General features: G+C 41.7%; 1 protein-coding gene across 1 annotated transcript in view; it reads left to right on the top strand.

The window, feature by feature from the left end:
* ACOT12 (acyl-CoA thioesterase 12) overlaps positions 1 to 27,058 on the top strand; it is a 517,871-nt gene that overhangs the window by 469,793 nt on the left and 21,020 nt on the right. Inside the window, exon 13 of the mRNA XM_085640749.1 lies at positions 24,565 to 24,693. Coding sequence (XP_085496875.1) covers positions 24,565 to 24,693 — 129 coding nt within the window. The remainder of the gene's footprint in view (positions 1 to 24,564; positions 24,694 to 27,058) is intronic.

Raw genomic sequence — 27,058 nt, 5'->3', positions numbered from 1 at the left:
TGCATTGAAAATGCTAAAAAGAATGAACCATAAATATATACATGATGACAATGGCTTGTTAATACAGAAGAAAAAAAAAGAGGCCGAAACCATTTCATATCAGGTTAACACAAATCAATTGTTGATGTGACAAGGTGGCATAATGTCCCTGGAAGATTTTCAAAGAATTTTGTTCTCTATGAATAGTTCTACTATAAGCAGATGACTTGTGCCAAAAAATGAAACAATACAAATTTGGAAAAAAAAAGTAATCATAGGAAAAAGTTCCAAAGTTAGTCCCCTGTCTGAAAAGAACGAAGGCCAAATTCAGAGTCTTATCGGAACACTGTGTGCCTGAATCAAAAGTCAGTGTGTGGATCTGGAGAAAACATGAAATCTTCTAATCCTCTAGACAAAAAGTCATCTGCCGTTGTAGGTAAAAGTTGGAATACCTCGTTTAGAAGATTAACTGCACATAGATGTGAACTATCCCCTTCAGCATTGGTTGCATCAACAATGTTCGAATCGGATGTTACCTGCCTGCCTGGTGTGTCCTCTCATACCTCAGCAGTAGCACTTTGCGTCTGTGAAATCTCAATGAATGCCGTCATCAGGATTGGTAGCCACTGGGGACAACACAGAGCATGGGCCGTTACCGGGTCCAGCAGAGTATCGATATCAGTAGGCATGACTGATGGGAGTGTAAGACAGATGTCAAGCACACATTCTTCACCGCAGAGCAGGCAGCGTAGAACAGGTAAGATGCAATCTTGCTAGATTGGTCTGAATGACCGAAACCATGTGGTGTTTAATTCTCGTAGACGAGGTAAACCCAAAATGTGGACGATGCGCTCACGACAGTTCATCTCCAATAGAGCTCTCTATGGTGCCTGGAGTGACGCTGGTGATGAAGCTTGCCATATCGTAGCAGAAGGAGAAAAATAGGATCCCTGCAACGGGTGCTAAAAGGAGCGACAGCCCGCCAAACACAGAGTGCATGAAGTTTGGAAAAATTCCAAGGACTGCTTGAAAAGGTGCTAACAGTCCTGCACACACGTTCCTAAATACATGTATAATACCGCTCGTATCAAACATGTTTAAGATACGACCTAACATTTCCGAGAAATGCACAGGGCAGTTTGTATACAAAAGTGTATATATATCCACAGAAGTCCTTGCGAATTGGAGATCATAGGTTTCTCTGGCTGAGGTCAGTGGCACTGTTTTTTGTAAAAGAATGGCTTTCATTCTGCTTACAGTATCAATTTGTATAGAAGAGATGTTCAGTGAAGGCCATAAAGGCGACTCCCTGACTGTGTCTATTTGTGGAAACAAGACTTGCATACAGCAAGTGACCCTGGATGTAACCGTAACTAGATATGGAATACCTGGCAACATACCACAGCAGCTGTGATCATTCAACATAATGTAATTACCATTAGAAAGTTGGCCAAAAATTGGATTGATCACTGCAGCTGGTGAACCTTGCAGGTGACAGGGTAAGTTTGTAGTGGAACCATCACAGGCCCGTGTAAGTTAATACCCTGACAAAGGAGAGAACTGCTTAGTGTGTGTTCACAGTTTTCACCGCTAAGAAACACTTCACGTTCCCCACTCCAACATCTATGTGTGTATGGTAAATCCCAGGATGTCTTGATGTATCCTTTACCCAACCTTTCATATTTGTCCACTGGTATATGTGTTAGGCAATATTGAAAATGGAAAGTTGTAACAGGCAGAGTAATTTTACCATGTATGATCCACTCGGTAGCTGGTTTTTCTGCCACCGTGAATGGTCATTTTTCCTGTTTTTCAATGCTCAGCATAGTGTAGTCTTCTCCCCTTTGTGCCAGTCTGATCTGTTTATCAGTGAGATTGAATTCTGAAAACAGTGACGTAGTGTTGATTAAACGCCAAGGCGCATAGCCTGCACGCATGTTTTGTAGCGTCCAGCCCAATAGCATGATAGAACGTACCTGAGACTGACCATGTTGCAACATGACCAAGTCTTGTTCCATGATGTCTATGACAGAAGACACAATGCTGTCCAATGAATATATTCTGGACGACAGCGTTGTTAACCCATTGTCTACTACAGAGAGAGTTTTCTCTAAATTAATATGATCAATTTCTCGTATTCGTTCTGCAGTCTCTGCTTGGGTAACCTTCCATGCTTCATTATAAGCAGCGTAGATACCGGCATATATGAAACGTTTTTGATGCTATTTTCTTGGTCCTAGCAAGAATTCCCTAAGGTCTGCGCCTTCTTGAAGTAAAGTTAAGTGTTGTTTAACATCTTTCAGTGTAGCTTTCTGTAGTCAATCAAGGCAAAGTTTCCCTACACTTTTGTTGTTACTACCACTGGATGCTGTCTTTGAACATAGCGTGGGTCTGGCCTATTGATAGTGAAACCCTGTGTTTTGTTCAGGAATCGATCTTGACAGTTGTTTGTGTCTGTGGGCCAGAGCAGCCATTTTTTCCATTCTGGATCTGATCTGTTGTGATGCAAAATATTATGTACGTCGACCTCCCCCTGTGTAGTGCTATTGGTTGCAGGTATAGGTATGGTCGGTGTGTTCATGTCTTTGATCCTGGCTAATCCAAGGCAAGACGTTTACTGGACAGTGTCATTCAAAAACATTATTTGCTCAGGGATGATACAGTCTCTAAACAAAGCTTCTACCCCCTGTACTTGCCATTCTTTTGTACCCCAGACAGATTTTGTCTCAATGTTGTCTTTCCAAAAGTCGAAACCCTGTCTAGACAGTTGGGCATTAAAGGCTGCAGGATAAATCTGTTTCGTATTGGTTAACATATTTTTCGTTCCTGTCTTGTTCACATAAGTAAAACATTTCCGGATTAGGCAAATTGTAGCCTGAAAAATATGGAAATTTCATTGCAAAAGTTTTTGAGCTACCTTTTGGAGGTGTAGGACAATGTTCCCATTGGTTATACATAAATACATTTCTAGGTGTTGCAGATTTATGCAAGAAATGATGACCATAGTGGTTATAACAATACATTTGTTCACAGTCTGATGAACCCTCTAAATATTCATGATTTGTGAATACAGTAGACATCTCTAGATCAGACATCATGTTATTAACAGTCTCAAAGTCCCAATCATCAGAAAAGGTACTAGAGGTAATAAAGTCACTTAGTGAAATCTTAAATAAATGTGGAATCTTCAAAAGCTCCGACGGGACAAAAATGTCACATTCGGTTTGGTCCCAAACTATACCATCATGTATAGGAACGGCTGTGATGTTCACTGCTGACAAGTCTCTTGCTTCACGATGGGATGATTTGTGTGGCTGGAGAAGTAAGTTCCCTCTTTTACTTGCCGTGTCCATTTGAATATAACTTCCATTTAACAGCATACCCAGTGTTAATACCAGAGCTAACCAAAGTAGAAAGAAGAATATTCACATAACAATCCATAGTTTAAACCATGGTGAAACCAGATAAGTCTTTTTCAGGAGATGAAAAAAGTCTGTTGCTTGTTCTTTGAAAGTTCTTCGTGCTGGCGTCGTTTCAGGTTCGCTGGGATCCTCAGAAAACGTATCAAAGTTCATGAAATAGCCAGAGGCAGTTCTGTCAATGGTTGGAATTGCATCAGGATTTGTTGAATTCACTGGAACCAGTTGATCACTTGTTACTTCGTTGTAGACATGTGTATCAGGACAAACTGTTATTTGGGTTTCAAGAGGGACAAGTTCCATAGCTTTGTTGCTTAGTCCTTTATTTCTCACTGCAGAATCTTCAAAGTTGATGAGTCTTTCAGTTTGAACCTCTTGGATTGTAGCTAGAAGAGTGCGTCTGCTACATTGGCGGAGTCCACTTGGCCTACTGCTTAGTATCGGCCACATAGTGTGGTTTGATCAGGTCGATGGACACAAACCTTTTCTCCTTTTTTCCAGCAAGGGGCGGCAAAAGTACTGTTCTTGATCCGTGGATTTCTAGGACAGGTACTGGTTGTCTGTAAGAAGGCCCTAATTCCTTCTTGTCCGCAATATTTCTCTGACTAGATCACCAAGTTTTGGGATCCAGACAGGCCTTGCTGGGACGGCCGTTTTTTCCTCAGTGATGGTTGGCTTCAGGAGCACGTTGCTTTGTTTCGTTCTTAGTTCATTTAAGTAAAACAGCCAAATGATCTTTGATATCAAATTTCTTATTTTCCATCACTGTGCCTTGCATATCAAGGTCCGGTACCAACATTCTAGTTCCAAATAGAACTTCATATGGAGTGACGCCCCCTAGAGAACTTCTTGGCAAGTTATTAAGTGCGCGCTGGACCCCATAAAGGTGTTTGTCCCACCCATCACCCTAACCTAATACCCTAGCTGTTATAGACTGCTTTATGTCCCGGTTTTTTCTTTCCACAACAGAATTTCCCTCAGGATGGAATGGAGAAGAATACCACAATGCTACGCCCAAACTGGCCATGGCTTCTTTGTCAACGCAGGACCCTGGTCAGAATGTAAAGTGCCAATTACGTATCTGCCGATAAAGACTCGCAAATCTTTTATAACAATTTGAGCGTCAGCCGAACGCTGAGGCCACATCCATAGGAACCTTGATTTAGTGTTTGTGGGACTGCATTTGTCCAAAAGGACGCCTGCACGTAGATAGTCTAATGCTGTCTAATAATGGTGTCCGAACTGGGCTGGCCATTTTATAGTCAGGTATCAGGTGGCGTTCTGTACTGCAATCTCTATTGCAGTCTATGTAGTTATTGATGAAGATATGAATCAGTGTATTCATTCCTGGCCACCAGAACATCTCTTTTAGTTCTAAAATTGTCTTAGAGATCCCCAGATGTGTCAGACCCTCTCCCAGATGTGTTTCGTAAATCAAAGCTGCTCTTTGTTCCATTTTTGGTATTACCCTATCCTCCACTCCAGGGATTCGAGCAAACGGAACATTGTTCACATCAATTATATATGAGTATTTGAGTGGAAACCTTTTAGGCAATGCTGTACCACTGCCTTTGCTTGAAGCATTGATAGCCAGCATTATTTCACTGTCTATTTTCGTTTTTTGAACAAGTGATTGCAGCTACGGAAGCCGTTTGCACAGCCCCTTTCGTGGCTTCATCAGCCAATTAATTCCCTTCAACGTGAACGCCATCACGTTGATGACTCGGCGTGTGTATCACATGAGTGTTTTGTAGTCTGTTTCGCAACTGAACTACTTGCTCCCAAAGCATTTTATGCTTGATTGTGCCACCTTTTGCATCCTTGAAACCGTTTTGAAGCCAATTCTGTAAATATTCATTGTAAGATTGAACACAGTAAAAAGAATCACACACTATGAGTGTGGGGAATTCGCGATCCGTGTTTTCAAGTGCCATCTTGAATGCTTGTAGTTCAGCTCGGTGAGCTGTACAATCTCCTAGAGATTGCGTTTTTGTGACCATTGGTCTGAATTTGCCATCGTGCATACAACCTTTAACGATCGCGCAGGCTGCACTGTAAGCTTGTTCACTCTCCGTAGCGGGTTGTGCAGATCCATCAGTATAAATTATAAATTTGTACTGATCAAGAGGGAGAATTTCAGTAGGCAGAGGGCATTCGTGTTCGTATTGCAGGAATGCTTGTGTTTTCAAATAAGGATCAAAAACATATTCAACATCAGTTGCAGCAAGAGAATTAACCCATTGTATCCATCTCGGATGTAAAGCTTTTGCATTCAGAATGCTAGCTTTAGTAACTGCCTCTAAGGCTAGTACAGGAGTCACGACCATTATGCGTTTCCCCTGTGCTAGGGTTCTTTCTTTTGCTACAGCGGTTTGAACCGCTGTCAGAATCTTTTCTGTAGAAGTGAATTTCATTTCTGCTTGTGTATACAAGTGTGATTTGTATGCAATTGGTACTTTTTCACCTTCGTTAAAAGTTAAGTAGGTGAATCCGCATTGACCTGGAATTATTCGGATCACTAAGTTGCGTACGTTTATGCGTGTTTGCAAGTGTTTAGTTGCGAACATATCTGTTTGAAGTGAACGCAGAATTTCTGTGTGTCCTTATGTCCAAGTTGTGGCTTTGAAATCAGGTTTGATTAATTCGTTGAGAGGTTTAACCCTCTCTGCGTAGTTTAGAATGTATGTTCCTTACAAAATTTAGGAAACCTAGAATCAACTGTAAGTTCGTCAAAGTTTTTGGAGGTTGGAGCAGCGCACACTTTTCAAAAAAGTTGGCTGCCAGGCTTTTGCCTTCACTTGAAAGTTCATATCCTAGGAAAAGGACGTTTAGATGGGCAATTCTGGACTTTTTAAAGTTGAATTTGTAACCCTCAGAGGCGAAGTGTCTGTCCAGGTCATCGTCTGTCAGATATATATCATCGACATATGACAATGCCTCGTCATCATAAATATGTAGTAACTCTGTTACTCTTACTGAGAATAACCCTGGGCTGCTTTTGACCCCTGTGGGAGTCGACAAAATTGACTCTGAGTCCCCATTATTGAGAAAGCGGTCAAATATCTACTTTCAGGTGCAATATTTTGACAAAAGAAACCATTTGAAATGTCTAATGTGGTTTTGTACTTTTAATGCACAATGTTATTCATTAATGCTGTACTGTGTGCATTTTGCACTGCAAATAATTTACAACATGAGTTTAGGTGTCTGTAATCCAAAACTAGACGATATGTATTGTCTGGTTTGAAAACAGGAAACAAAGGATTGTTCATTGATGAGGTGCATGTTTCAATCACCCCCTGGTATTTAAGTTGATCTAAGATCTCCCTGACTTGTTTTTTAGCTTCTTCCTTAACTGGGTACTGCCTTTGTGCAGTTGGTTGATATTTTAACAGGATTTTGTGGTGAGGTGAGTCCTCATCCCATCCTACATGATTCTTGTATAATGCTGGGGCTTGGGCCACTGCCCATTTGCTGGCATACGTATATTTTAAATGTACTGGAACATGATTAGAGAAGGCTGGCATATTGATGTCTTCGCCATGTGGGCACTCCCTGACAAATTCTGGTGGCCAGTCTCGTTCTGCTAGAAGTATATCATAACCCCTTGAAAGATGCTCCCAAAAGAGTGCTTTTACTTTTCTTCGTATGTCTCCCTCCATCCGGATTGTTATTTCATATAACCTGTGCGGAGAACTAACCCTGGTGTCTGCAGTTTCAACTTGAATGTCCTCATTCATGTCCACTGTCTCCAGAAGCCCCTTCAGGTTCTGGTGAGCTACTGTAACTTCTGCTGCACTGTCCAACATTGTCTGAGCCCATTCTCCGTTCTTGAGTTGCATTCTCAGAATCCTCGGCATGTCTGATCCTCAGACCTGCTACCTTCTTCTTGGAGAATTGAGGTTTTTGTTTGTTTTTCTGTGCGTGTTGATCGTCTTTGGACTTCACGCGTTCGTCTTTGTTCTCTGACCGTCCTCTTCTTTCGGATGTCTGTGATGATATCTGAAAGGTACAAGAGGAACGTATATCAGTATCTTGATATCTGTCAGGTTTTCTCAAATGATCCCTATTCCTGAGGTTGTACCTCCTTTCAGAGGGCTCCTTTTGAAGAGACCTACCTCGGGATTGAGAACGCTTCTCTTTGGAATGCTGTTTGCTATTTTCCCACTTCTTTTTAGAAAAGGTAGGAGTTTTTTTTTTAGGAAAAACCTTATCAGGACTTTCAGACAGTTGTGGTTTAACTGGTCTCCCCCCCCCCAAACTGTCTCTGCCTAATTCTTCATAGGATTTTTCAATTATTCTGGCTAGTTCTTGTGGTTGTTCTGTTACATCAAATTCCCTTAATTTCTGGCGGATTGCCACTGATGCTGCTTCTCCTTTAATATTAGATAATATTATTGTTGAGACCTGGTCGAAATTTTTCAGTAACTTCATACCTAAATTTAGAGCAGGCTCTGCCCCGTATTCATTTTGAATGTTTCAGGACATCAGGTATTACCGCCATGGATGAAACACCATGTGTTTTTGTGTAGATTGCAGCAAAGACTGTGCCCCAAGTGGTGCAGTCTTCTAGATGTGGTGTGATCCCCATTGGTAAACAGATTGTTAGAATTCTGTGTTTCTCATAGGGGCTAGTATTAAGAAATACTGCTTCGATTTGAGTAATTTTTTGAGCTATCCAGAATGGAATTTGTTCACGTTTTGTGGGCATTTTACCCATGACTGCGTGTAGAGTCTGTGGAGTAATTTGTAGTGTATTCCCCTGATGAGGGGCTGGATTTTGAATGGTTAATGGTGTTTGGACTGTGAAAGTCAGCATGACATATTGAACCAATTGTCTATAAATTTTGATTAGCTCCTTGAGTTGAGCTAGTAATTCTACATCTGACATTCCTTCAATGTCTCGATGAAGTGTGTAGCCAGCTAAAATCGGCCATGTTGCTCCTGGTCTACTTAGTGGACCGAGCCTGGTAATATGATTGTAATGTTTTAGGGCGCCTTTAAACCATAGCTCATGCTCCTTGTATGTGATTGATATTTTAATATCCTCGAAAGGAATATATTCCTCAGGTGGATCATCTTCTTTGTAGAAGTGAAACAAGTGTGTTTCTGGATTTTATTCTGGGAATACTATCCATGAATAGAATACCTCTGTGGTGAGATTCATGTGCCTCTATCACAAAAACTGCTCTACCACCTCTTGGTGTTAGGCCATGTTTTATACGTTTTAGAGTGATGGCTCTCCTTAAATTTAGATGGATGATTATAGCATCCTCGTCAGTTTCTTGAAAGCCCGTACGATTAAAAGCTGCTGTGACTTGGTCAGCCGCAGCTCCACCAGTATCGGTGTTTGTGCCATTTTCGGTCATTGTTTAATGAAAGTTTCAGAGCAATTTTCAAGGGAACAAAGAAAAGGTGCACAATATTTTGGAACACTCTATCCTTCAACGTTGAACAAACCAAACAGCTAATACATAGGATTTTTGTCCTACTCAGCTATGGCGGATATTATCCCTACCCACTCCAGACGTCTTATGGATTATTATGAGCAGGGGTCTCTGAGAAAAGCACGACTGAGTTACTTCAGTATCTAGCGTTAAATTAGTGCCTTACCAAACGTTGGGTGCCATGTAGTGTAGTTCCTATATCCCCGATAGGCTCTGCGCATTGGAATAATATACACTATAGATTTGACAAAGGAATGAGGTCAGTATGTCTCTATCGAGTACATTAAACTTAATTACTTGTGTGTGCCAGCTAACTCAGAGGCCACTAGAAACTTCTCGAATAGACAAGAAGGGATTAGTTTCTGACAACCGCATAAACATGACAACTTTGTTTCCCTTAGAGTCGGAACAATCTCAGAACCGTGGAAACAATAGATAACAGTTTCACTCAGTCAATCGTGCATGCTTCGTTTCTACAGAGTTTCACAGAAATAGAGAGATGGGCGTTTCAATAAAAAAGGGTTTATTGAACAGTCTTATTTCTCATTCAAGAGATATGAACTGCTACAATCGTAAGACAGGCTGCGAAGTACAATATGTACAGAGTTAGCAGTAAGATAAAAAAATGCTGCAATAGCATGGTTTGTAGCTATGACATATATTAATTAAAATACATACATAAATAACACAGGCTAAAATGTGAATACTCATCTGATGCTTCTAAATAGTTCTACCCCAGTGTACCTAACCTAAGTGTAGTACGAGGTAAGAAGTAGGTGCTGGTTTCTAAAGTTTAGCTAGCTATAGTTTTAGTTTTGCCAAGAGTTGCCAAAAGTTTCTCTAAGTTCCAGTCTGCTCCCTACCTTAGAATGTGTGAGGTTGGAATCTTTTTCCGGGACTCGATATCTAACACCCCGCAAGGGGAGTCAGAAACACTGGAGCTGGATTCTCTGCGAGGAGGATGATAGCGTCTGGTCAGTTCATCAGGCTGGAACTCGATTTCCTTCCTAACTTGCCGTGGTGAATCGCAAGTAGGCAGTCGAGCTGGACCGTACCGGAACTGTGGTTTACCACGGCAAGTGCAGGTATATTTATACCTTGAAGGTGTTTAGGAATGCCTGTATTGACGTAAAAGTCGGGCATCGGAACGTCATGAATGAACACCTAAGGAATAGATGTTCATGCATAATAAATGAGTTCCTGGAGAAATCAATATCCAAGCAAGGGAAATTCCTAAAGGCTTAAGAGTCTGGTTTTACAAGAACTCGTTGTGACGTGGATGGACGGATGTAGGAGACCATGCCTGTATTTGGTTAGCATGGAAAATGCCTAAATAAGGGCTGGATTTTCTATGCCTAAATAAGGACAATATGAATTGTACCTATATAAGGGCATAAATCGGGAAACCTATATACGGAATCTAAATCTACACACAACAACTATGCCATTGCAGTTTGGACCTAGCCATATGCAAATCAGTCTTGACCCTGCACCCAATGGGAACAGTCCAGCCCGAACTGCCAGGCAAGTTCCTCCCTGGACTGGAAACAAGCATCCTAGGACCGGTTTCGGGCTTGCAGCCCTCATCAGCCAGGATAGCTTGACTCCAGTGGTATGGAGAGCACGGGACCCATTTCTGGGCATACCCGTCCCACTTGGGGTGACAATTACAAAAAGAACAATTGATGGACAGAATGCAGAACAATGTCATACATTCACCAAAGTACAGAGATCTGGGCCCAAATCCATCGTTTTTTGCTCACCATGCCATTCCAGTTTGGACCCTGCCATATGCAAATCAGTCTTGACCCTGAACCCAATGGGATCAGCCCAGCCCGAACTGCCAGGCCAGGCCCTTCTTGGACTGGAAACAAGCATCCTAGGTCCGGTTTCGGGCTTGCAGCCTTGATCAGCAAGGATAGCTTGACTCCAGTGACATGGAGAGATCGGTACCCACGTCTGAGCATACCCATTCCACTCGGGGTGACAAATGCAAAAAGAAACGTTGATGGACAGAATGCAGAACAATGTCATACATTCACCCCAGTGCAGAGATCTGGGCCCAAATCCATAGTTTTTTTGCTCACAATGCCATTCCAGTTTGGACCCTGCCATATGCAAATCAGTCTTGACCCTGAACCCAATGGGATCAGCCCAGCCCGAACTGCCAGGCCAGGCCCTTCCTGGACTGGAAACAAAGGGGCAGATTTACAAGTCCCTTGCGCCACTTTAGCGCACTTTTCCCATGTTAAAAATGACGCAAAAGTGGCGCAAGGGGCTTGTAAATCTGCCCCAAGAATTCTAGGATCGGTTTTGGGCTTTCAGCCCTCATCAGCCAGGATAGCTTGACTCCAGTGGCATGGAGAGCACGGGACCCACGTCTGGGCATACCCGTCCCACTCGGGGTGACAAATACAAAAAGAACAATTGATGGACAGAATGCAGAACAATGTCATACATTCACCTCAGTACAGAGATCTAGGCCCAAATCTATTGTAGTTTCACTCACCATGCCATTCCAGTTTGGACCCAGCCATATGCAAATCAGTCTTGACCCTGTGCCCAATGGGAACAGTCCAGCCATGAGGCACAGGGTCAAGACTGATTTGCATATGGCCAGGTCTAAACTGGGGTGGCATGGTGAGCAAAAGAATGATGGATTTAATCCAGATCTCTTGACTGGTGTTGAATGTTTTGATTTGTTCTGCATTTCGTCCATCAATTGTGTGTTGTTTCCTTTCTCGCTCTATGTGTGCCGCGTATGCCCCGACGTTGGTCATGGGCTCACTGTGCCACTGGAGTCAAGCTATCCTGGCTGATGAGGGGTGAAACCCCAAAACCGGTCCTAGGATGCTCGTTTCCGGTCCAGGGAGGACTTGGCTTGGCAGTTCGGACTGGACTGTTCCCATGAGGCACAGGGTCAAGACTGATTTGCATATGGCCAGGTCTAAACTGGGGTGGCATAGTGAGCAAAAGATTGATGGATTTAACCCAGATCTCTTGACTGTGGGTGAATGTTTTGATTTGTTCTGCATTCCGTCCATCAATTGTGTGTCTTTTGCTTTATATCGTTATCTAAATATTGTTTGGTCACAAAGTTGTGTAGTAGCACAGGCTCAGTCATTTCAAAGGGGTTTCCTTGCTGTTGCATGAAATGAAGAAGCCTGTCAACATGTTTATTAAAACGTTCCTTTCACTTTCTCACAAGTTCATGGTGAGAAACAGTTTCACAATGGTCCATTAATTCTGAATTTGTTATCTCTCTGAAAACATTGCAAATAAAATGGACTTCATGGTAAACTAGCTGCCATTGAGCAACATATTCACTTTTACGTGTCTGATGAAGAATTCCATTTGAGCTTTTCTGTGATTTCTGGATCATCTGTTCCAGTTTGATATCTGGAGACACAGCATTGACCCTTCCCTCTCTATCTTTTACCACACAATGTCTTTGGATGAATTTTCTGTAGAGGTATGGTTTTTCCACAGCTAGCTTCTTCACCCTTTCCAAATACCAGGACTCATATCTCAGGTAGTTTATGCAGTCGAATTCACGAAACACAGTAATCAGTGACTCCACAGTCTTCACGTGCAGCTCCCATTCACCTTCCCGATCAGCATGTACCAAGTTTTACGCTAGCGCTATCATGTCTGAAACATTACCCCAGTACTTGCAAAGGTCTGATTTTACTTCACAATTTTTGATAAACTCTACGAACTTGGTTTTTAGGTTTTCTGATTTTGAACCGAGTGTATTGAACATTGCCTGGCTTTGCATTATGTCTTTTGAATGTAGTGCCCCTTGCCTTGTTCACTTCTGAGATAAGACATGCAAAACCTAATTTGTCATTCTTGTTCCAGAAAGCATTCAACACAATGTTTTTCTAGCCTCAGATATGATGAGCATACCTTGTAACAAATGAACATAATGAGTTCCGCTCAATACTGACTGGACAGTTTTGCTTCCAAAGATTTTAGCCTAAAAAAGTGCATCCTCTATGCCACATCCACTGAGATAACTTCCTGCACACGACAACTTTTGTCATGTGGAAAATTACCATATTTGGATAAAGATCATCAAATTCTACTGGATTGCTCATAAAAATGTCAGCTACAATATGGTTTACACCTTCTTGGCAGAAAATTGACAGGATAGGCTGGTCCTCAAGCTGGTAAAGTGTGCCTTCAAGGGATTTTTTGAAAGACTGAATTATATAACTTGACTATAGGATAAAGATATACCTATAGGTGAGGTTTATCTCAGAGTGCATATATCATGAAGTTGTATACTATGCTTTAGTCATATATATACATACAAATCATTTCTACCAGATTAAAACAATTGAATAATCAGAAAGGACGAAAGGTGTGTGAAAAAAAGTTAATTTACATCAATAAATGGTATTCAGGGTACCTAAAATTTAGACAGTTGTACAAAATTTGGGAGGAAATAATACATTCAATGATTCCTCCACTTAACAGTAAATCAAACACTTTTTCTTGGTGATACTTAGAAGTTATCTAGAAAACAGTGTGATAGTCGACGTTTCGGTCTTTACATTTCAGTTCATAAGACCATCTTCAGGACTGGTAATTTAAAAGTTGACCCCTACGAATGAAAAATATGAAATAAATACACATAACACACACCCATGTAAATAAACAAAACATCACTTAAATTTCACCCCCTCAACTTTTGTATCATCCTATACGCAGGTGAAAATTAGACTGTATTTAATCAATATGGTAAGTATCCTTGATCTATTCTGTAATTGCTTTAAATCTCTTGGGAGAGCAATATTTTTTAACCACGGTACTACAAGTCAGAGAACATGTACCTCCATGTAGTCAATTAGTTGATTATGATTTACACTATGATTACTCTCTCAATGGTGTATTTTATAAATAGCAATTGTTTCCATTGGTAATGTTACCTGGAAGTTTAATGGTTATCCAGGCATTTTTCGAAATTTCTAATCTCCACGCTCAAAGACCAATGCGGATTTGGTGGTCCTGGTGTAGTAAATCTAGTTTCCAAAAATATACATTTAGGACATATTTCAGGTTTAATATAGAAAAACTATCTAAAATTGTCACTGAAGGAAGTAAAAAGCAAATTACTCAATTTTACCTCGTTTGAGCGGGTAGAGGAGACCCGTGTCATTTAGTTCGACTTGAGCGAGTCGTCTATCATTCAATTCAACTTCACAGCATACTAGTTCTTTAAGGCTGTGAGGGAAACATTTATCGTTTTTTAAAAAAAAAAACCGAACAAATAAAGATGGACACTGAGTTTAAAAGTTATATAAATCTTGTTACCTTCTTTCAAAAAGAAGAAAAAGAGCTTGTGACAGATAGATCGATGTCGTAACTAAAGTACTCGAAACCAAGAAAACCGGTAAATGACCTCGGGGCGTTCGTGTCTTCCCTCAGAGAGTACTGCAAGGGAAAATAACGAAGCACTTAGAAAATATATTTATATTCCCGAAGAAGTCAAAGGGAAGGATTTAAAGCGTATAGGTAGTGCGAACTAACCTGGCAGTGATTCGGCGGTCTCGTCTGCAGAGTGAAGTCAAAGAGCACAAAGTGCTACCGGCTTCACACTCTTTAAATTTCTTCGTCCAAATGGAACAAGAAAGAGGACTAAGCGATAGATACACAAATACACGTATGTTTGTCAGCGGCCATATTTAAATGACCATAACTGGTATATATTTCTCGTCCGTGGCCTCTATTATCATCTAAATGACTGAGTATTAACAGTCAACTTACAAGTACAGTTTACCTTAGGTCCAGTTTTATTTCTGAATGATGAAGTAACCTGACATTATACATTAAATTGTGCATCTATGAGTACACAATCACGGCCATTTTATTGATGAAATAAAGTCTAATTTTCACCTGCGTATAGGATGATACAAAAGTTGAGGGGGTGAAATTTAAGTGATGTTTTGTTTATTTACATGGGTGTGTGTTATATGTATTTATTTCATATTTTTCATTCGTAGGGGTCAACTTTTAAATTACCAGTCCTGAAGATGGTCTTATGAACTGAAATGTAAAGACCGAAACGTCGACTATCACACTGTTTTCTAGATAACTTCTAAGTATCACCAAGAAAAAGTGTTTGATTTACTGTTAAGTGGAGGAATCATTGAATGTATTATTTCCTCCCAAATTTTGTACAACTGTCTAAATTTTAGGTACCCTGAATACCATTTATTGATATAAATTAACTTTTTTTCACACACCTTTCGTCCTTTCTGATTATTCAATTGTTTTAATCTGGTTGAAATGATTTGTATGTATACATATGACTAAAGCATAGTATACAACTTCATGATATATGCACTCTGAGATAAACCTCACCTATAGGTATATCTTTATCCTATAGTCAAGTTATATAATTCAGTCTTTCAAAAAATCCCTTGAAGGCACACTTTACCAGTACATACTATTTACCCAAGCCCTCAAGGGTATATTGGGTTGTCCACTGTATATTTCAAGGTCCTCAAGATGAGCATGCATATTTTGGAATATTTTTAGAGCTGCGTATACTGTTGCATAGTTTGCAGTGGCGACTGGAAAGTAGGGCGATTGGAGAGGTCAGAAGAAGGGCTAATACATTAAAAATATATAAATAAAATGTAATAAACAGGAGAAATAAATAAAAAGGTACTTACCATTTTTTCTGGCGACACGTCCTCCTCTCTTCGGTTGTCTTCTTCTCCTGACGTCACATCCAGCTGGGCTTAACCAATCCTGGCACTGCATGAGAGCAGTGCCAGGATTGGAGGGAGCGGTCTCTCTCGCCACTCCTGGTGACACTGGAGGATTGTTTGGGCTCTCAACCCAGCTGTCTAAGACAGCCGGGTTGAGAGTTTTATAGTGTGCATGTCAAACTGGCCGTCGCAAGACGGTCAGCAAAAGGGACATGCACACAATAAACTAGTGTACAGTCAGGCAGCCCACCACTGCTGCCACTCAGCAGGCCCCGCCCCATCCTGACACTTGGTTCAGGACAGATTGATGGAAAATAAAATGATAATGAATTAACTTCATTACCATTTTATTTTTCTCCGGGGCATTTCTGGGGCAATTAAGTGGGGCAACACTCCTCCACTCAAACAGAGGAGCCACCCCAGTTTGTGACTGGAGATGGTATTACTGGAAAAAACACAACCTTTTTCAGTGGGGTGGTACTCTGGGAGATCAGAGCATGAATTCTCGCCTATGGAGAAACTGACTTTTCTTCATCTTCCAGACCGCATCGAATTAGGCGATGTGATAAATTCTGATAAATCAGCTTTGTGGACCGCAGCATCAGGTAGGAGAAGGTCCATATCCTCAGCCACTTTGAACCTTTCTGGTAGATTGGGACGTGTTGATAGCTTATTGTGATTTTGCACATGTTGGCAAGGCAGTTGGGTTATAATTTTGCAGCTTTATTTGTTTATGCCTACAGCTTCTTTTCCAGCAGCTACTTCATTGGTACAGTCTTGAAAAAGCACCTTGGCAATATGATGTGTACTGGATGTTCCAGACAAAGAAAAGCTGTCTTCAAAATTACAATTATCAAAAAGTAAAAATTAAAAACAGCAGCAATTGTAAATCCTTTCCTAGCAAAGTGACTTGGACGTAGTGTGCTGTCTGAGTCACAAGATTTTACGGCATGAGCTGCTAACAAGTTCCTGCTCTGTACTATATCATTATAATTGTTGATACACCAATCCTATTGCTTGAAGTGATTAGCTCTCTACTTTTGCACTTGCCATAGATTGCGTGGGCAGTTATCATATGTAGTGGAGTTTTCTTTTTGCTGTGATGTAATTAATAAAGCATGATTTGGATAAGACAGTACACAAAACAGCACAAGCCTGTCGGTTCATGGCATTGTTTTCCACTTATTCGCTTATATCTTCAAAGCCACTATCAATGTTGTCGGCTTCTGTTCCGAACTCAAGAACTTTAGTTTTTTAACAGTTTTGCTTTGCTGAAATGTTAAGAAAACATCAGGCATTCTTGTTGACTCCCATGATTTGTGGAGCTCTGGGGCATCACAAAATTTGTCATTAAGTCCAAAATCTAAATCTTTCAGGACTTTTCTTAAAATGGTTCCTGCTGATTTTACTGCATCCTGTGATCTTATTTTGGCAGCAAGAACTTCAGGAGTCAAATTAGCTGAGAACACCATAAGTGGCTCATTCTATTTGTTAGACTGACAAAAATTAATTTGTCATTGTACATTCTCATCAGAAAAATCTTAATTTCATTATGGATCATACAATTTCATTAATGTTGACCATTATTTCTCTGATCTGAGTGTGAACCCGTTGCCAGCACCCAAGAGTGGCCATAAACTTAATTTGCTTTTTCAAAGAGTGCAAACTTAACTAAAAGCTGGTGGTTACGTGGCTGCTGGGAGCTTTATGCATTCATATTTTGGTTGTATTTGCTTTCTGAGAAGACTCTTTTTCCATTGTATTCGACTTGTAGCACTTGTTAGAGTGATAAAATATTTGATCCTTTTCACCCATCAGTTACAATCTTTTGTGAGCTTCATCTTGCTGTATTTCTGCAGCATCTTAAACTCTCTTCTGTCCAGCCCCGGTTGATGTTAGCTTTTCTTTTGGATTATTTTGGCATATGGCACATTTTTCTTTGCTGAAGGATTCGTTAGAGGTTGTGGTTAGCAGGACTCTGTCAGAGGGTAAAGATGCTCTACTACCACCTGCTTTGCTCATGTTTGCTAATTTAAATCAACGGAAAACCTGAAACAAAAAAAAAAATTAAGATAAATTACCAATATGTTGGCTAAAACCCATCATTATAGAGACACCATTTTGAAAAATGGCAGACGGGTTGCTCTGAGGAGTTATTATATGTCTCTTTAAGACTACTTGACCCCCAAAACCTATGTTTTGACACCAAAATGCAATATATAGGTCTCATGGTTCCTGAAATATTACATCATCAGTGCAACACATCCGCTATTAGAGACAATGTCGTCCAGAAAAATTCTGCCCGGATTAGCAATGTCTAACCAAGCTAAATTACTTCTCTAATGATACAAAAGCACAAATTAAAAAATGAAAATCTCTGGACAACAAGTTTTTTGGGAGGTATATCAAGGGGGCATGACTATCTGTGCAGCAAGATGGCCATCCCTTTACTTTTGATAGTGTATATGGCAGGAATTTACCCCAGAAACCAGTAGGATTGCAGCCAAGTAATATCTTTTTGTAAGAGATGGGTTTCCTAAAGGTTTGCCACATTAGCCTCTTTGCGTTGAAGCCATTGTCTCCCTTGTCTCTTGGCTGGTGAGTGAAGTCCCTGTACATTAAGGGAGATAAACTTTAAAGGTGGCATCAGTTGATAGTCAAGGTGTTCCACACCATGCTGTCCAAATTAAGAATCCAAGTCTAACTGCACCTTCTTGGGAGTCTGGTTTGATCTGTGTAGGCTCTACCTCTGGGTACCTCTTTGGTGTGTGCAAACATATCCCATATGTGTAGATGTTGTGTAAAGGCTTGTGCTGTGATTAAAGTATAACAAATGAGAGAGGAACAATAAAAAACACTACAGCAAACATATAAAATTGGTCATCCTTTGCAACTCATGGCTGAATATTGGCTGTGTGAGTGCACAGCCAAAACTCAGGATCCAAGCCTCCATCGCACACGGTGAAGGTGGAAACGAATAGGTGGGACCAGACCTCCGCTATACCCCGCCAGCCCTAAACTAAAAAGCAACTGTACAAACAAAATATGGAGTGAAAGGCAGCAATGAAGCTTTCATACAGCCATTGAGATGGGTCCCCCCTCAATATGAAAGCCATGAGATCACAGAGTCAGTGATCCATCCTTTGGAGGGGCCATGGTGCTGGACCACTGGCAGTGGTAGCCAAAAGCAAACAGTGTCCATTAAGCTGATGGTCTAAGATGCAAACCAGCAGTAGGAAATAGCCCAATCCTCTTTGGATGGTAATAGTTGATCCTCGCTATCCTGAAGATGGAGGAGTTTCCTGAGCATGTTCCTCTTGTCTCAATCCTAGGGTGTGCCCACTCCTGCTGGCTGTGTACATCGGCACTGTTTCTTTGACTGTGGTCTTTTCAACCTGAGTCGGCAATCCCAGAGCCTCTTTTGCATCCCCAATTCTCTCTCACAATCAGCTGCTTACCCTATACGTGAAATGAAGTCAGAAAGAATAAATCCTTCAATACGGATCTTCTTTATGCGCAGGTGTGCCATGATCTCTTTGAATTCCATTTGCTTTACCATTTTGAGGCGGAAGAAATCTTGAAAACTCATAATGTCATAATCTTGAAAGCTGATTTGATCGGTTCCAGTCTGTGGCTACCATGAAAGATTTTTTCCTTTTCCTTGAAATAATGCATTCTCAAAAAATCAAGGGCATAGTTCTGTTGTTGTGCTGAGTAAGCCCTGAGCATCTGGTCCAACCGGATGAGTTGTTTTCTTGATGATTGAAGCAAGTGGTAGAAGAGAACCTTAATGTGGGCTTCTTGGCCTGAATGGGGGATCTTAGTCCTGATTCCACAAATATGGAAAATATTGTGGCTGTACTAGTTTTCGAGATTTTCCACTTTGTCTAGCATCTCCTTTCATTTCCACTCCCTTGTTCAGGGATCTTAGGCAGTGGATCCCCATCCGTATACATAAACGGGAGAGGATGTGGCCTAACGGCTAGGGCGGTCGACCTCGAATCGGGGGAACCGGGTTTGAGTCTCGACAACGACACTCAACGTCCTGTGAATCTGAGCAAATCACTTAATCTCCCAGTGCCTATCAAAAAAAAAATTAATGTGTCTGTCTGTAACGCAACTGGTGCTCACGTAAAGCGCTCTGATACCGGATACCTTCGGGCCAAGTTTGCGCTATATAAAACTCAGAGAAAATAAATAAATACGTGGCTCTCAACAGACTGAAACCTCATTACCAGTGTCTAGGGAAAAGAGTTCAACCTGCTGTCTGCACTATCAGCTCTCACTCTATCACCAACGGGCCTCAGCAAGAGCTGGCTCAGAAGGGAGGTGCAGCAAATAGGGGTTGGGCACCCTTTCCAAAAGGGTGTTAGGGGCTGGGACCGGATATGCCCAGTGGGTGCTCTTTTCATACTTCAGCTTGCATTGCCCTCGCAGTATGCCCAGTTGCATCCGGTCTGGCCCTGTTAGGACTCCGTAGTGGCTGATGGGTGGTGAGCCTATTGTAGCACCCAGCTGCAGATGGCTGCGCCGGCACAGGAAGGAGCCACTCTTCTAAATTCCTGGCCACAGGGATGAAAGAGCTCGCTCGAGAGTACCAGTCATCTTGGAATCAGCCAAGCGTGTCTCCCAAGTCGAGCAGCGGCGTGGCCTCTTTTGTCCTCCTGCACCACAGGTGTCCTTGAGGAGTGAGGAGCACCTCAGCTGTCCTGTTTCTGGGCTTCATCAGGGCAGCGGTGGCTTCGCTGAGGAGTCAAGCGACGCTACGTTCTCGTGGGTTTCTGCCCTGGCCATTCTCCCTATACAATTTCATGCTCATAAATACTTGCAATATATTTTTTGTTTTTAGGTCTCATCTAACAGCCCACATGCACTGTTTTTGCGAGGGGTATTTTATATAGTGACGGGCTTGGAGCCCCGCCATTAATTACCATTTGCAGGCGTGCTGGTCAGTCACTAGCTGCATCCTAATTGGCCACTATACGTCTTGACATAACTTCCTTTTACTTTTCTGCAGCACGGACAAAGTACTAATTAATTTAGTTTAATTTGTGTCCCTCCACCACTGGTGCTGTAATTCTACCTCTATTAACCCTGTTTTTATTGTTTTATTTCGGCAGTTAAGTCACTTTCTGTTTATCATTTCAGATCGGCATTTACATTTTTTTCCCCACAAGCATTTCACTTCGGCATTGTATCGATGTACTTGTGCTTCGAGGAACTTAATTTCGGCAGTAATTTATTTAGGCAAAAGGTATGTTTTTCTTCCGCATGCATCGGCATTGCTTCTCTTTCATTTTATCGTTTCAGATTAGCATTTTTTGTTTTTTCTGCACAAGTTGGCAAAACACATTGCCAAAGACAAACAGCCAAACAGCTCTCCAAAGGCAAGGCCTACTGACTTTGCCAATTCTTGGTCTACAAGTGGGTTATTATGAAGGAGAATGTGCGAGAAGATCATCAGCAGTACAGGAGAGAAACAGCGGTGGGATTAATTATCACTTCTAGCGAATAATTTGCAGATTAAACTATTGAGGTGACATTTGACCATCTCTAAGGGACAATTTACAAAGATGTGCTTTACTCACAACAAATTATCTGGAAGTGGGACCTGCACATTTTCTAGGGGGCCAAAATGCATTACCAGTTTTTAGATGGTATGTTATCACATCACCGGTAGCGGCTGCTACCAGACAGGGGTGGTGGAGGGGAAGGAAGGGGGGATGGGGGTTAATTAACCCCCAAAAAAGTACCTTTAAATGGCTGGCCGGCCGCCGCCTCATGTGTGTCCTCTTCCTTCTTCATTTCTGTAGTCCGGCCGGCAGCAGGAAACACCCGGCACAAGGCTGCAATGCAGTATTGTGATTGGTTTGAGCGCAGTGGATCAGCGCTCACACAGGAAAAGGGAGCCTGTGCATGTTCCTGACCAGGCTGTGTAATGCAATACAGACAGCCAAACAGTTCATGCGTACTTTAGGAGTGCAAACTACTCCTCCCCTGGTCAGATAGCGCCCCCCCCCCCCCCCCCCTCAACGCCACTGACTGCTTGCAATGGGAAAAATAAAATTACAATAATGATACGTTATTGTCATTTTATTTTTTTGTGCAGTGGGGCAACGCTCCTCTACCATAGCGGAGGAGCCGCCACTGCACATCACTTTCATACGATAAAATACATACGAAATGGCAATATATTTTTTTTTTAGAATGATTTATTTAAAATAGGAAGTTAGTAAACCGTTATGACATAATACATACAGGTTTTTGTTCAATCAAATAAAAACGCTACTGCTCAATTAGATATATTATTATATAGATATATATATTATTATGTAGACATATTAGCTGAATGAGAAAATACATGAAGGCAATTGTGTAATCATTTTCTAAAAAAACACACTAAGCTAACAACTTGAAGTGGTTGGTGATTGGCAGTGCAGTAAACTCAAAAAAGCATCAGTAGTTACAAAACATTTGTCCAAAAGGAGAACCACTAAATACTGTAAAACAGGGATTACATTGATATGCCAAGTGGCTGAGTTTAAGTCTTAAATCTTAAATAAATTGATCTCACCAACTGTCAAGGCTTTTACAACCCCTTTTTGAAGGGGTTAAATTAGGAACCCTATAAAAGGTTCAAATAATTGACATGTGTGCTGAAAGTGTGGGAAACATTGGGGGCAGTAATTTACAATTTAGTGAAATTGTTTTGGGGGATAATTGAGCATTATTGTGGTCACACACGATTTGGAGAGAAATTAAACAAAATATTATTTGGACATTGCACTTTACAAGGTATAAATAATAAACTTTAGAAACCTTCTCGCCATGCTTCCAGGACCTAACAATATATATGACTTATTCTTATACACAACTGTATTTAGCATTTGCGCGACCGCAATCCACAATGTGTCATTTCAGATGTCATCATTGATGTGATGAGTGATGTCACTGACCATGTCATGAGTGATGTAATATGTGACGTCATCAGCAGTTTATTGTGGGCGCGCAAGTTATAGTTACCTGATCTAACTATAACGTGGAATTTCATTGGTTTTTTACGAGTGAAATGTACAGCTAACTATAACATGTGTAAAACCTATGGTTTTTTAAGTGAATTTGCAAGGTTTTTTAAATGCTAATTCCTAACTATAACGTGTGTGAAACCTATGGTTTTTTCAGTGAATTTGTACGGTTTTTTAAATGCTAAGTTATGTATTTATTTTTAATTTTTTTTCTGGTTTTTCACCGTGCGCACACCCTGCGCGCACGGTGCGCTTCGCGCACCGTGCTCGCGCTGTGGGCACCGAGCGCCCACGTTGCGCAGTTCATACCGTGCGCGCCTCGCCTTTTTTTACACAGTGACAATTTTTTTTTTCCCTTGCGGGTCCTTCAATTTATTTAATAAATGTGATTATTTTGGTTTTTTTTTTTTTTTTTTTTTGCCGTGCGCGTACGGTAAGCTTACCGTACGCGCACTCCGCGATTTTTTTTTAAAATTATTAAATGTATTTTTCGTACTTTTTGGTCCTTCGTGGACCCCCTGACAAACGCTAGGGGGTCTGCAACTCTCTCCGTTGCCCCCTTTTCACGTTATCCACCTTTGTTTTTCAGTGCGAGAGACAGAAAATGGCGGCCGACACTTTCTGATTTCGACCGATTCGAATGTTTACAGTCATGTAACGACCAATCAGAATTGAGCTCGCGCACGGCACCGTACGCGTACGGTAAGCTTACCGTAAGCGCACGGAGCGCGCTTACAGATATATATATTGATTTAAATGCTATTTTCTCAGGACCTACTGAACAGATTTACACCAGACCTGCAAAAGGCACATCTCTGACCTGAGGACTACCTCTCTGCCAAATTTCAAGTAATTATGTTCAGCCGTTCGGGCTGTAGCTCGGACTAAAGGTCCTATGGGAAAATGCATGGGGAAAACGCGTTTTGGGACCCCCCTTTTTTCTCAGCCCCCGCTTGACGAATCCCCCCGAGACTTTCAGGGTAGGAGCGGAGCGCCCCACCTATTTTGAAAATTTCGCGAGGATTCGTCAACCGGCGCCAAAGTTATTCCAAATAGAATGTTGCGGATTTCCTATGGAAACACGGTCCTAACTATAACTATCTACTGGCGACCGCCAGTAGATAATATATATATATTATCTACTGGCGGTCGCATGGCATATATAACACAATTTCAGAAATTTAAAAGCTTACCTTTCACAACGAAGCGCCTAATATGTCCTCCATGTGCGCACAGTGCGCGAAGCGCATCGTGCGTACATGGCCCATCCACGGCACTAACTGCGTAAAGTGGGCGCACGGTGTGCGAAGCGCACCGCGTGCTCACTGTGCCCGCACGGTGCACGAAGCGCACCGCGTGCTCACTGTGCGCGCACGGTGCACGAAGCGCACCGTGCGCGCACGGAACGAACTGCGTTAAGTGGGCGCACACGCCACGAATGGCGTAAAGTAACTTAGCATTTAAAAAACCGTACAAATTCACTGAAAAAACCATAGGTTTCACACACGTTATAGTTAGGAATTAGCATTTAAAAAACCTTGCAAATTCAGTGAAAAAACCATAGGTTTCACACATGTTATAGTTAGCTGGCCATTTTACTGATAAAAAACCAATGAAATTCCACCGTTATAGTTAGTGCAGGCAACTATAACTCACGCGACCGCAATCCTCTGCTGATGACATATGTGTCTTTATGAAAAAAAAATATTTGTAATATATGTATAGCTAAAATTTAATGGAAGAAGACATGGGCAAATAATTGTCTAAATACAGTATTAGCATCAGCAGAGGATTGCGGTCGCGTGAGTTATAGTTGCCTGCACTAACTATAACGGGGGAATTTCATTGGTTTTTTATCAGTATAATGTCCAGCTAACTATAACATGTGTGAAACCTATGGTTTTTTCACTGAATATATATATATATATATTATTTATTTACATTTATATATGTACCTATATTGTTTTTATAGAACATGCGAGGCCATAGATCCCATCAGTGACGATGATAAGATATATCACTACACCTGCCCAGCGGTGCATGAAGACAAGGTTCGAGATTTCGTGGTGCTTCTGTCCCATAGATATCCGGACAAAGAAGGGTGAGTCAACGCTTGAACATCTGTATGCCTCTGACATTGGGCCCAGGAAATAGTATTTGGCAGAACCCCACTAGTGAGAACATTTACTGATTTGCTGATCAAGCCGTGCCATGCGGGTAAGATGGCCACAGCTCCACCTCTTTCTGACCCAAAGAAAGCAAGCAAACCTTTATTTTGTATGAAATGTTTTCACAGGAATAAAGTGGCCTCTGGCGATACCCCTGCGATATTCAGTATTGTGTAGAGCTAACACTGATTTCTGAAAGCTGTTCTCCATTGATCTGATCCCACACCTGTAAAGGGCGACCTCGGCTACCTTGTGTATTTTACGGGTAGTCCTCGCTTGAGGAGGACAGTGATCACTCTTGTTGGTGCTATAGAGTGGGGGTGAGCACTGTTGCTGGCATCTCCTTGGCTGACCATGCGGGTCTGTGGCAGTGAAAGTGAAGTGTGGCTGCAGTGAAGTGATACAGAAAGTATGTTCTGGGAAGATCCAAGAAATGGCTAACAGAAACGAATGCTGTCATGATGTGTTGAGAAACAAGCAGGGGACATGGACTGTGCTGGTGGCCATGATGGTTTAGGAAGAACAAAACGGGCCACTTCCTGTTTCTGGACTATTGAGAGCCGAGAATGGAACCATCTTAAACCTCAAAGAATTAGCATGCAAGGTCCTGTGACAAGAAAAAGTATTAGACATGAAATTGGACTTTTTACATTCAAGGTACTACAAGTGTATACTGCCCAAATAATAGAGGTCAGAGAAGGCTCTTTGTAAGATCCTAGTATCTTCAAGACTGAGTGGCATACATGTGAGGTTCTGTATATTTGAATTACCCAATTTGTGGACTGGAGCTTGGTTCTGGCATGCCACGTCAGCACAAAAATAGGAGCTTTTCACCTGCAAGGTGCAAGAGAATGCTTCCGCAGTCCAGCGCAATGCTTGCAGACTCTACACGCTTTGTACCGTTTTCCTGTGGCGGCCCGTGAACTTTGAAAGTGGTGAGGTGTCAATACTTCTTCCAATTGGACTGAAGTGAGCGAGCAAAGGGCCTGACCTCCTTCTTTAAAAGGTTGTTTTGGGGGGAAGGGGTGGGTTCACACCTGAGAAAATCGTGTGGGGAAAACATTAAGAAATGCTGCATTATAGGGCACAATTTTGAAATACACGACCTAAAAAATGCAGACTTTCTGAAAGGGCACTATTATACCATTCCAATACCTGTGAGGTGTTTCAGGCAAATCTTACCATCTCCATGGGTGGAGGGACAAACCCACCCAAAAAATTGCTATATGTATTACAGACAGTTATGTAAATCTATGGCATGCAAGGTCACTTGCCCTATCATTTTCAAAATGTTTCTTCCATTTTTTTCACTTCTCAGGAGTCTCAGTTATAACTTATAGAAGATACTCTACATAGAATCTGCAGCTCGCTGTCTCATAAGGCACAGAGTTACTGAGCATCTGCATATGGCAGGGCAGTGCAGCCAGAACCAAGGACAGGGATTCAGGGGAGGTCAGGGGTCCAATGGCTTGGGGCAAAGGACGTCTGAACGTGTGTTTCCCACAGAGTGGGAGACTAAAAAAATGCAAGGCCAGTTCTGGAGACTCAACCACCGACTCAATCATTTTGTGCCTTGTCGTAGGCTGGGCTGGGTAAGGAACTTGTTGACCTCACCCCATCCTGTAACAAGGTGGTGAAAGATGGAGTCAAAAGGCGGTACAGTCATGATAGACAAGTCTCCTGCTTCATGCCGGCCTGTACATCCGACGCCCGAAGCAGGAGTGACATATTTGACCATAGCTGTTGACGTTTTTTTTGTGTTTCAATGGGAATTTATGTCTGTCACGACCACATCCCCAGACATGCGCAGAAGGTCTCTTTGCTTGCTCCATCCATGAAAGCTTAAGGGGGAGTGGCAGACAGGAATGATAGACAGCCCTTTAGTATTCAGCATACGTGCCAACAGACCTGATTTAGGTTGACGACAAAATTATTTTTTTAAAGCCAAAAATGCCTGTATTTTAGCTGTCTCCCGCCAAAAATTGCTTTTACTTTGAAGGAGCCGGGTTTCACGTTCCAGATCTGCTCTGGAACCCCAGGCCGATGTCTCTTTTTATCAGCATGAAAGCGTGGAGGGGAGAGTAATCATTAGCCAATTAAACATTGCAGCTCCAATTTACCATGACTCCTAAGAATCACAGACTGGCGATCAAGTTTAGTTCATTTATTACAAAGCCAAGAACAGTTGTACATGCAGACACCTCAAGATGAGGGTGTAGAAATACATTGGAACTAATACAAAGCCAAACCTATGGGTGAAGTTAAGGGGTTGCAACTTGCACAGGATAATCAGTTTGC

Source organism: Triturus cristatus, chromosome 2_1, assembly GCF_964204655.1.
Source record: "Triturus cristatus chromosome 2_1, aTriCri1.1, whole genome shotgun sequence".
NCBI classification, from domain to species: Eukaryota; Metazoa; Chordata; class Amphibia; order Caudata; family Salamandridae; genus Triturus; species Triturus cristatus.
Note: the sequence above shows the minus strand (reverse complement) of the source record. Positions and strands in the feature narration are given on the sequence as shown.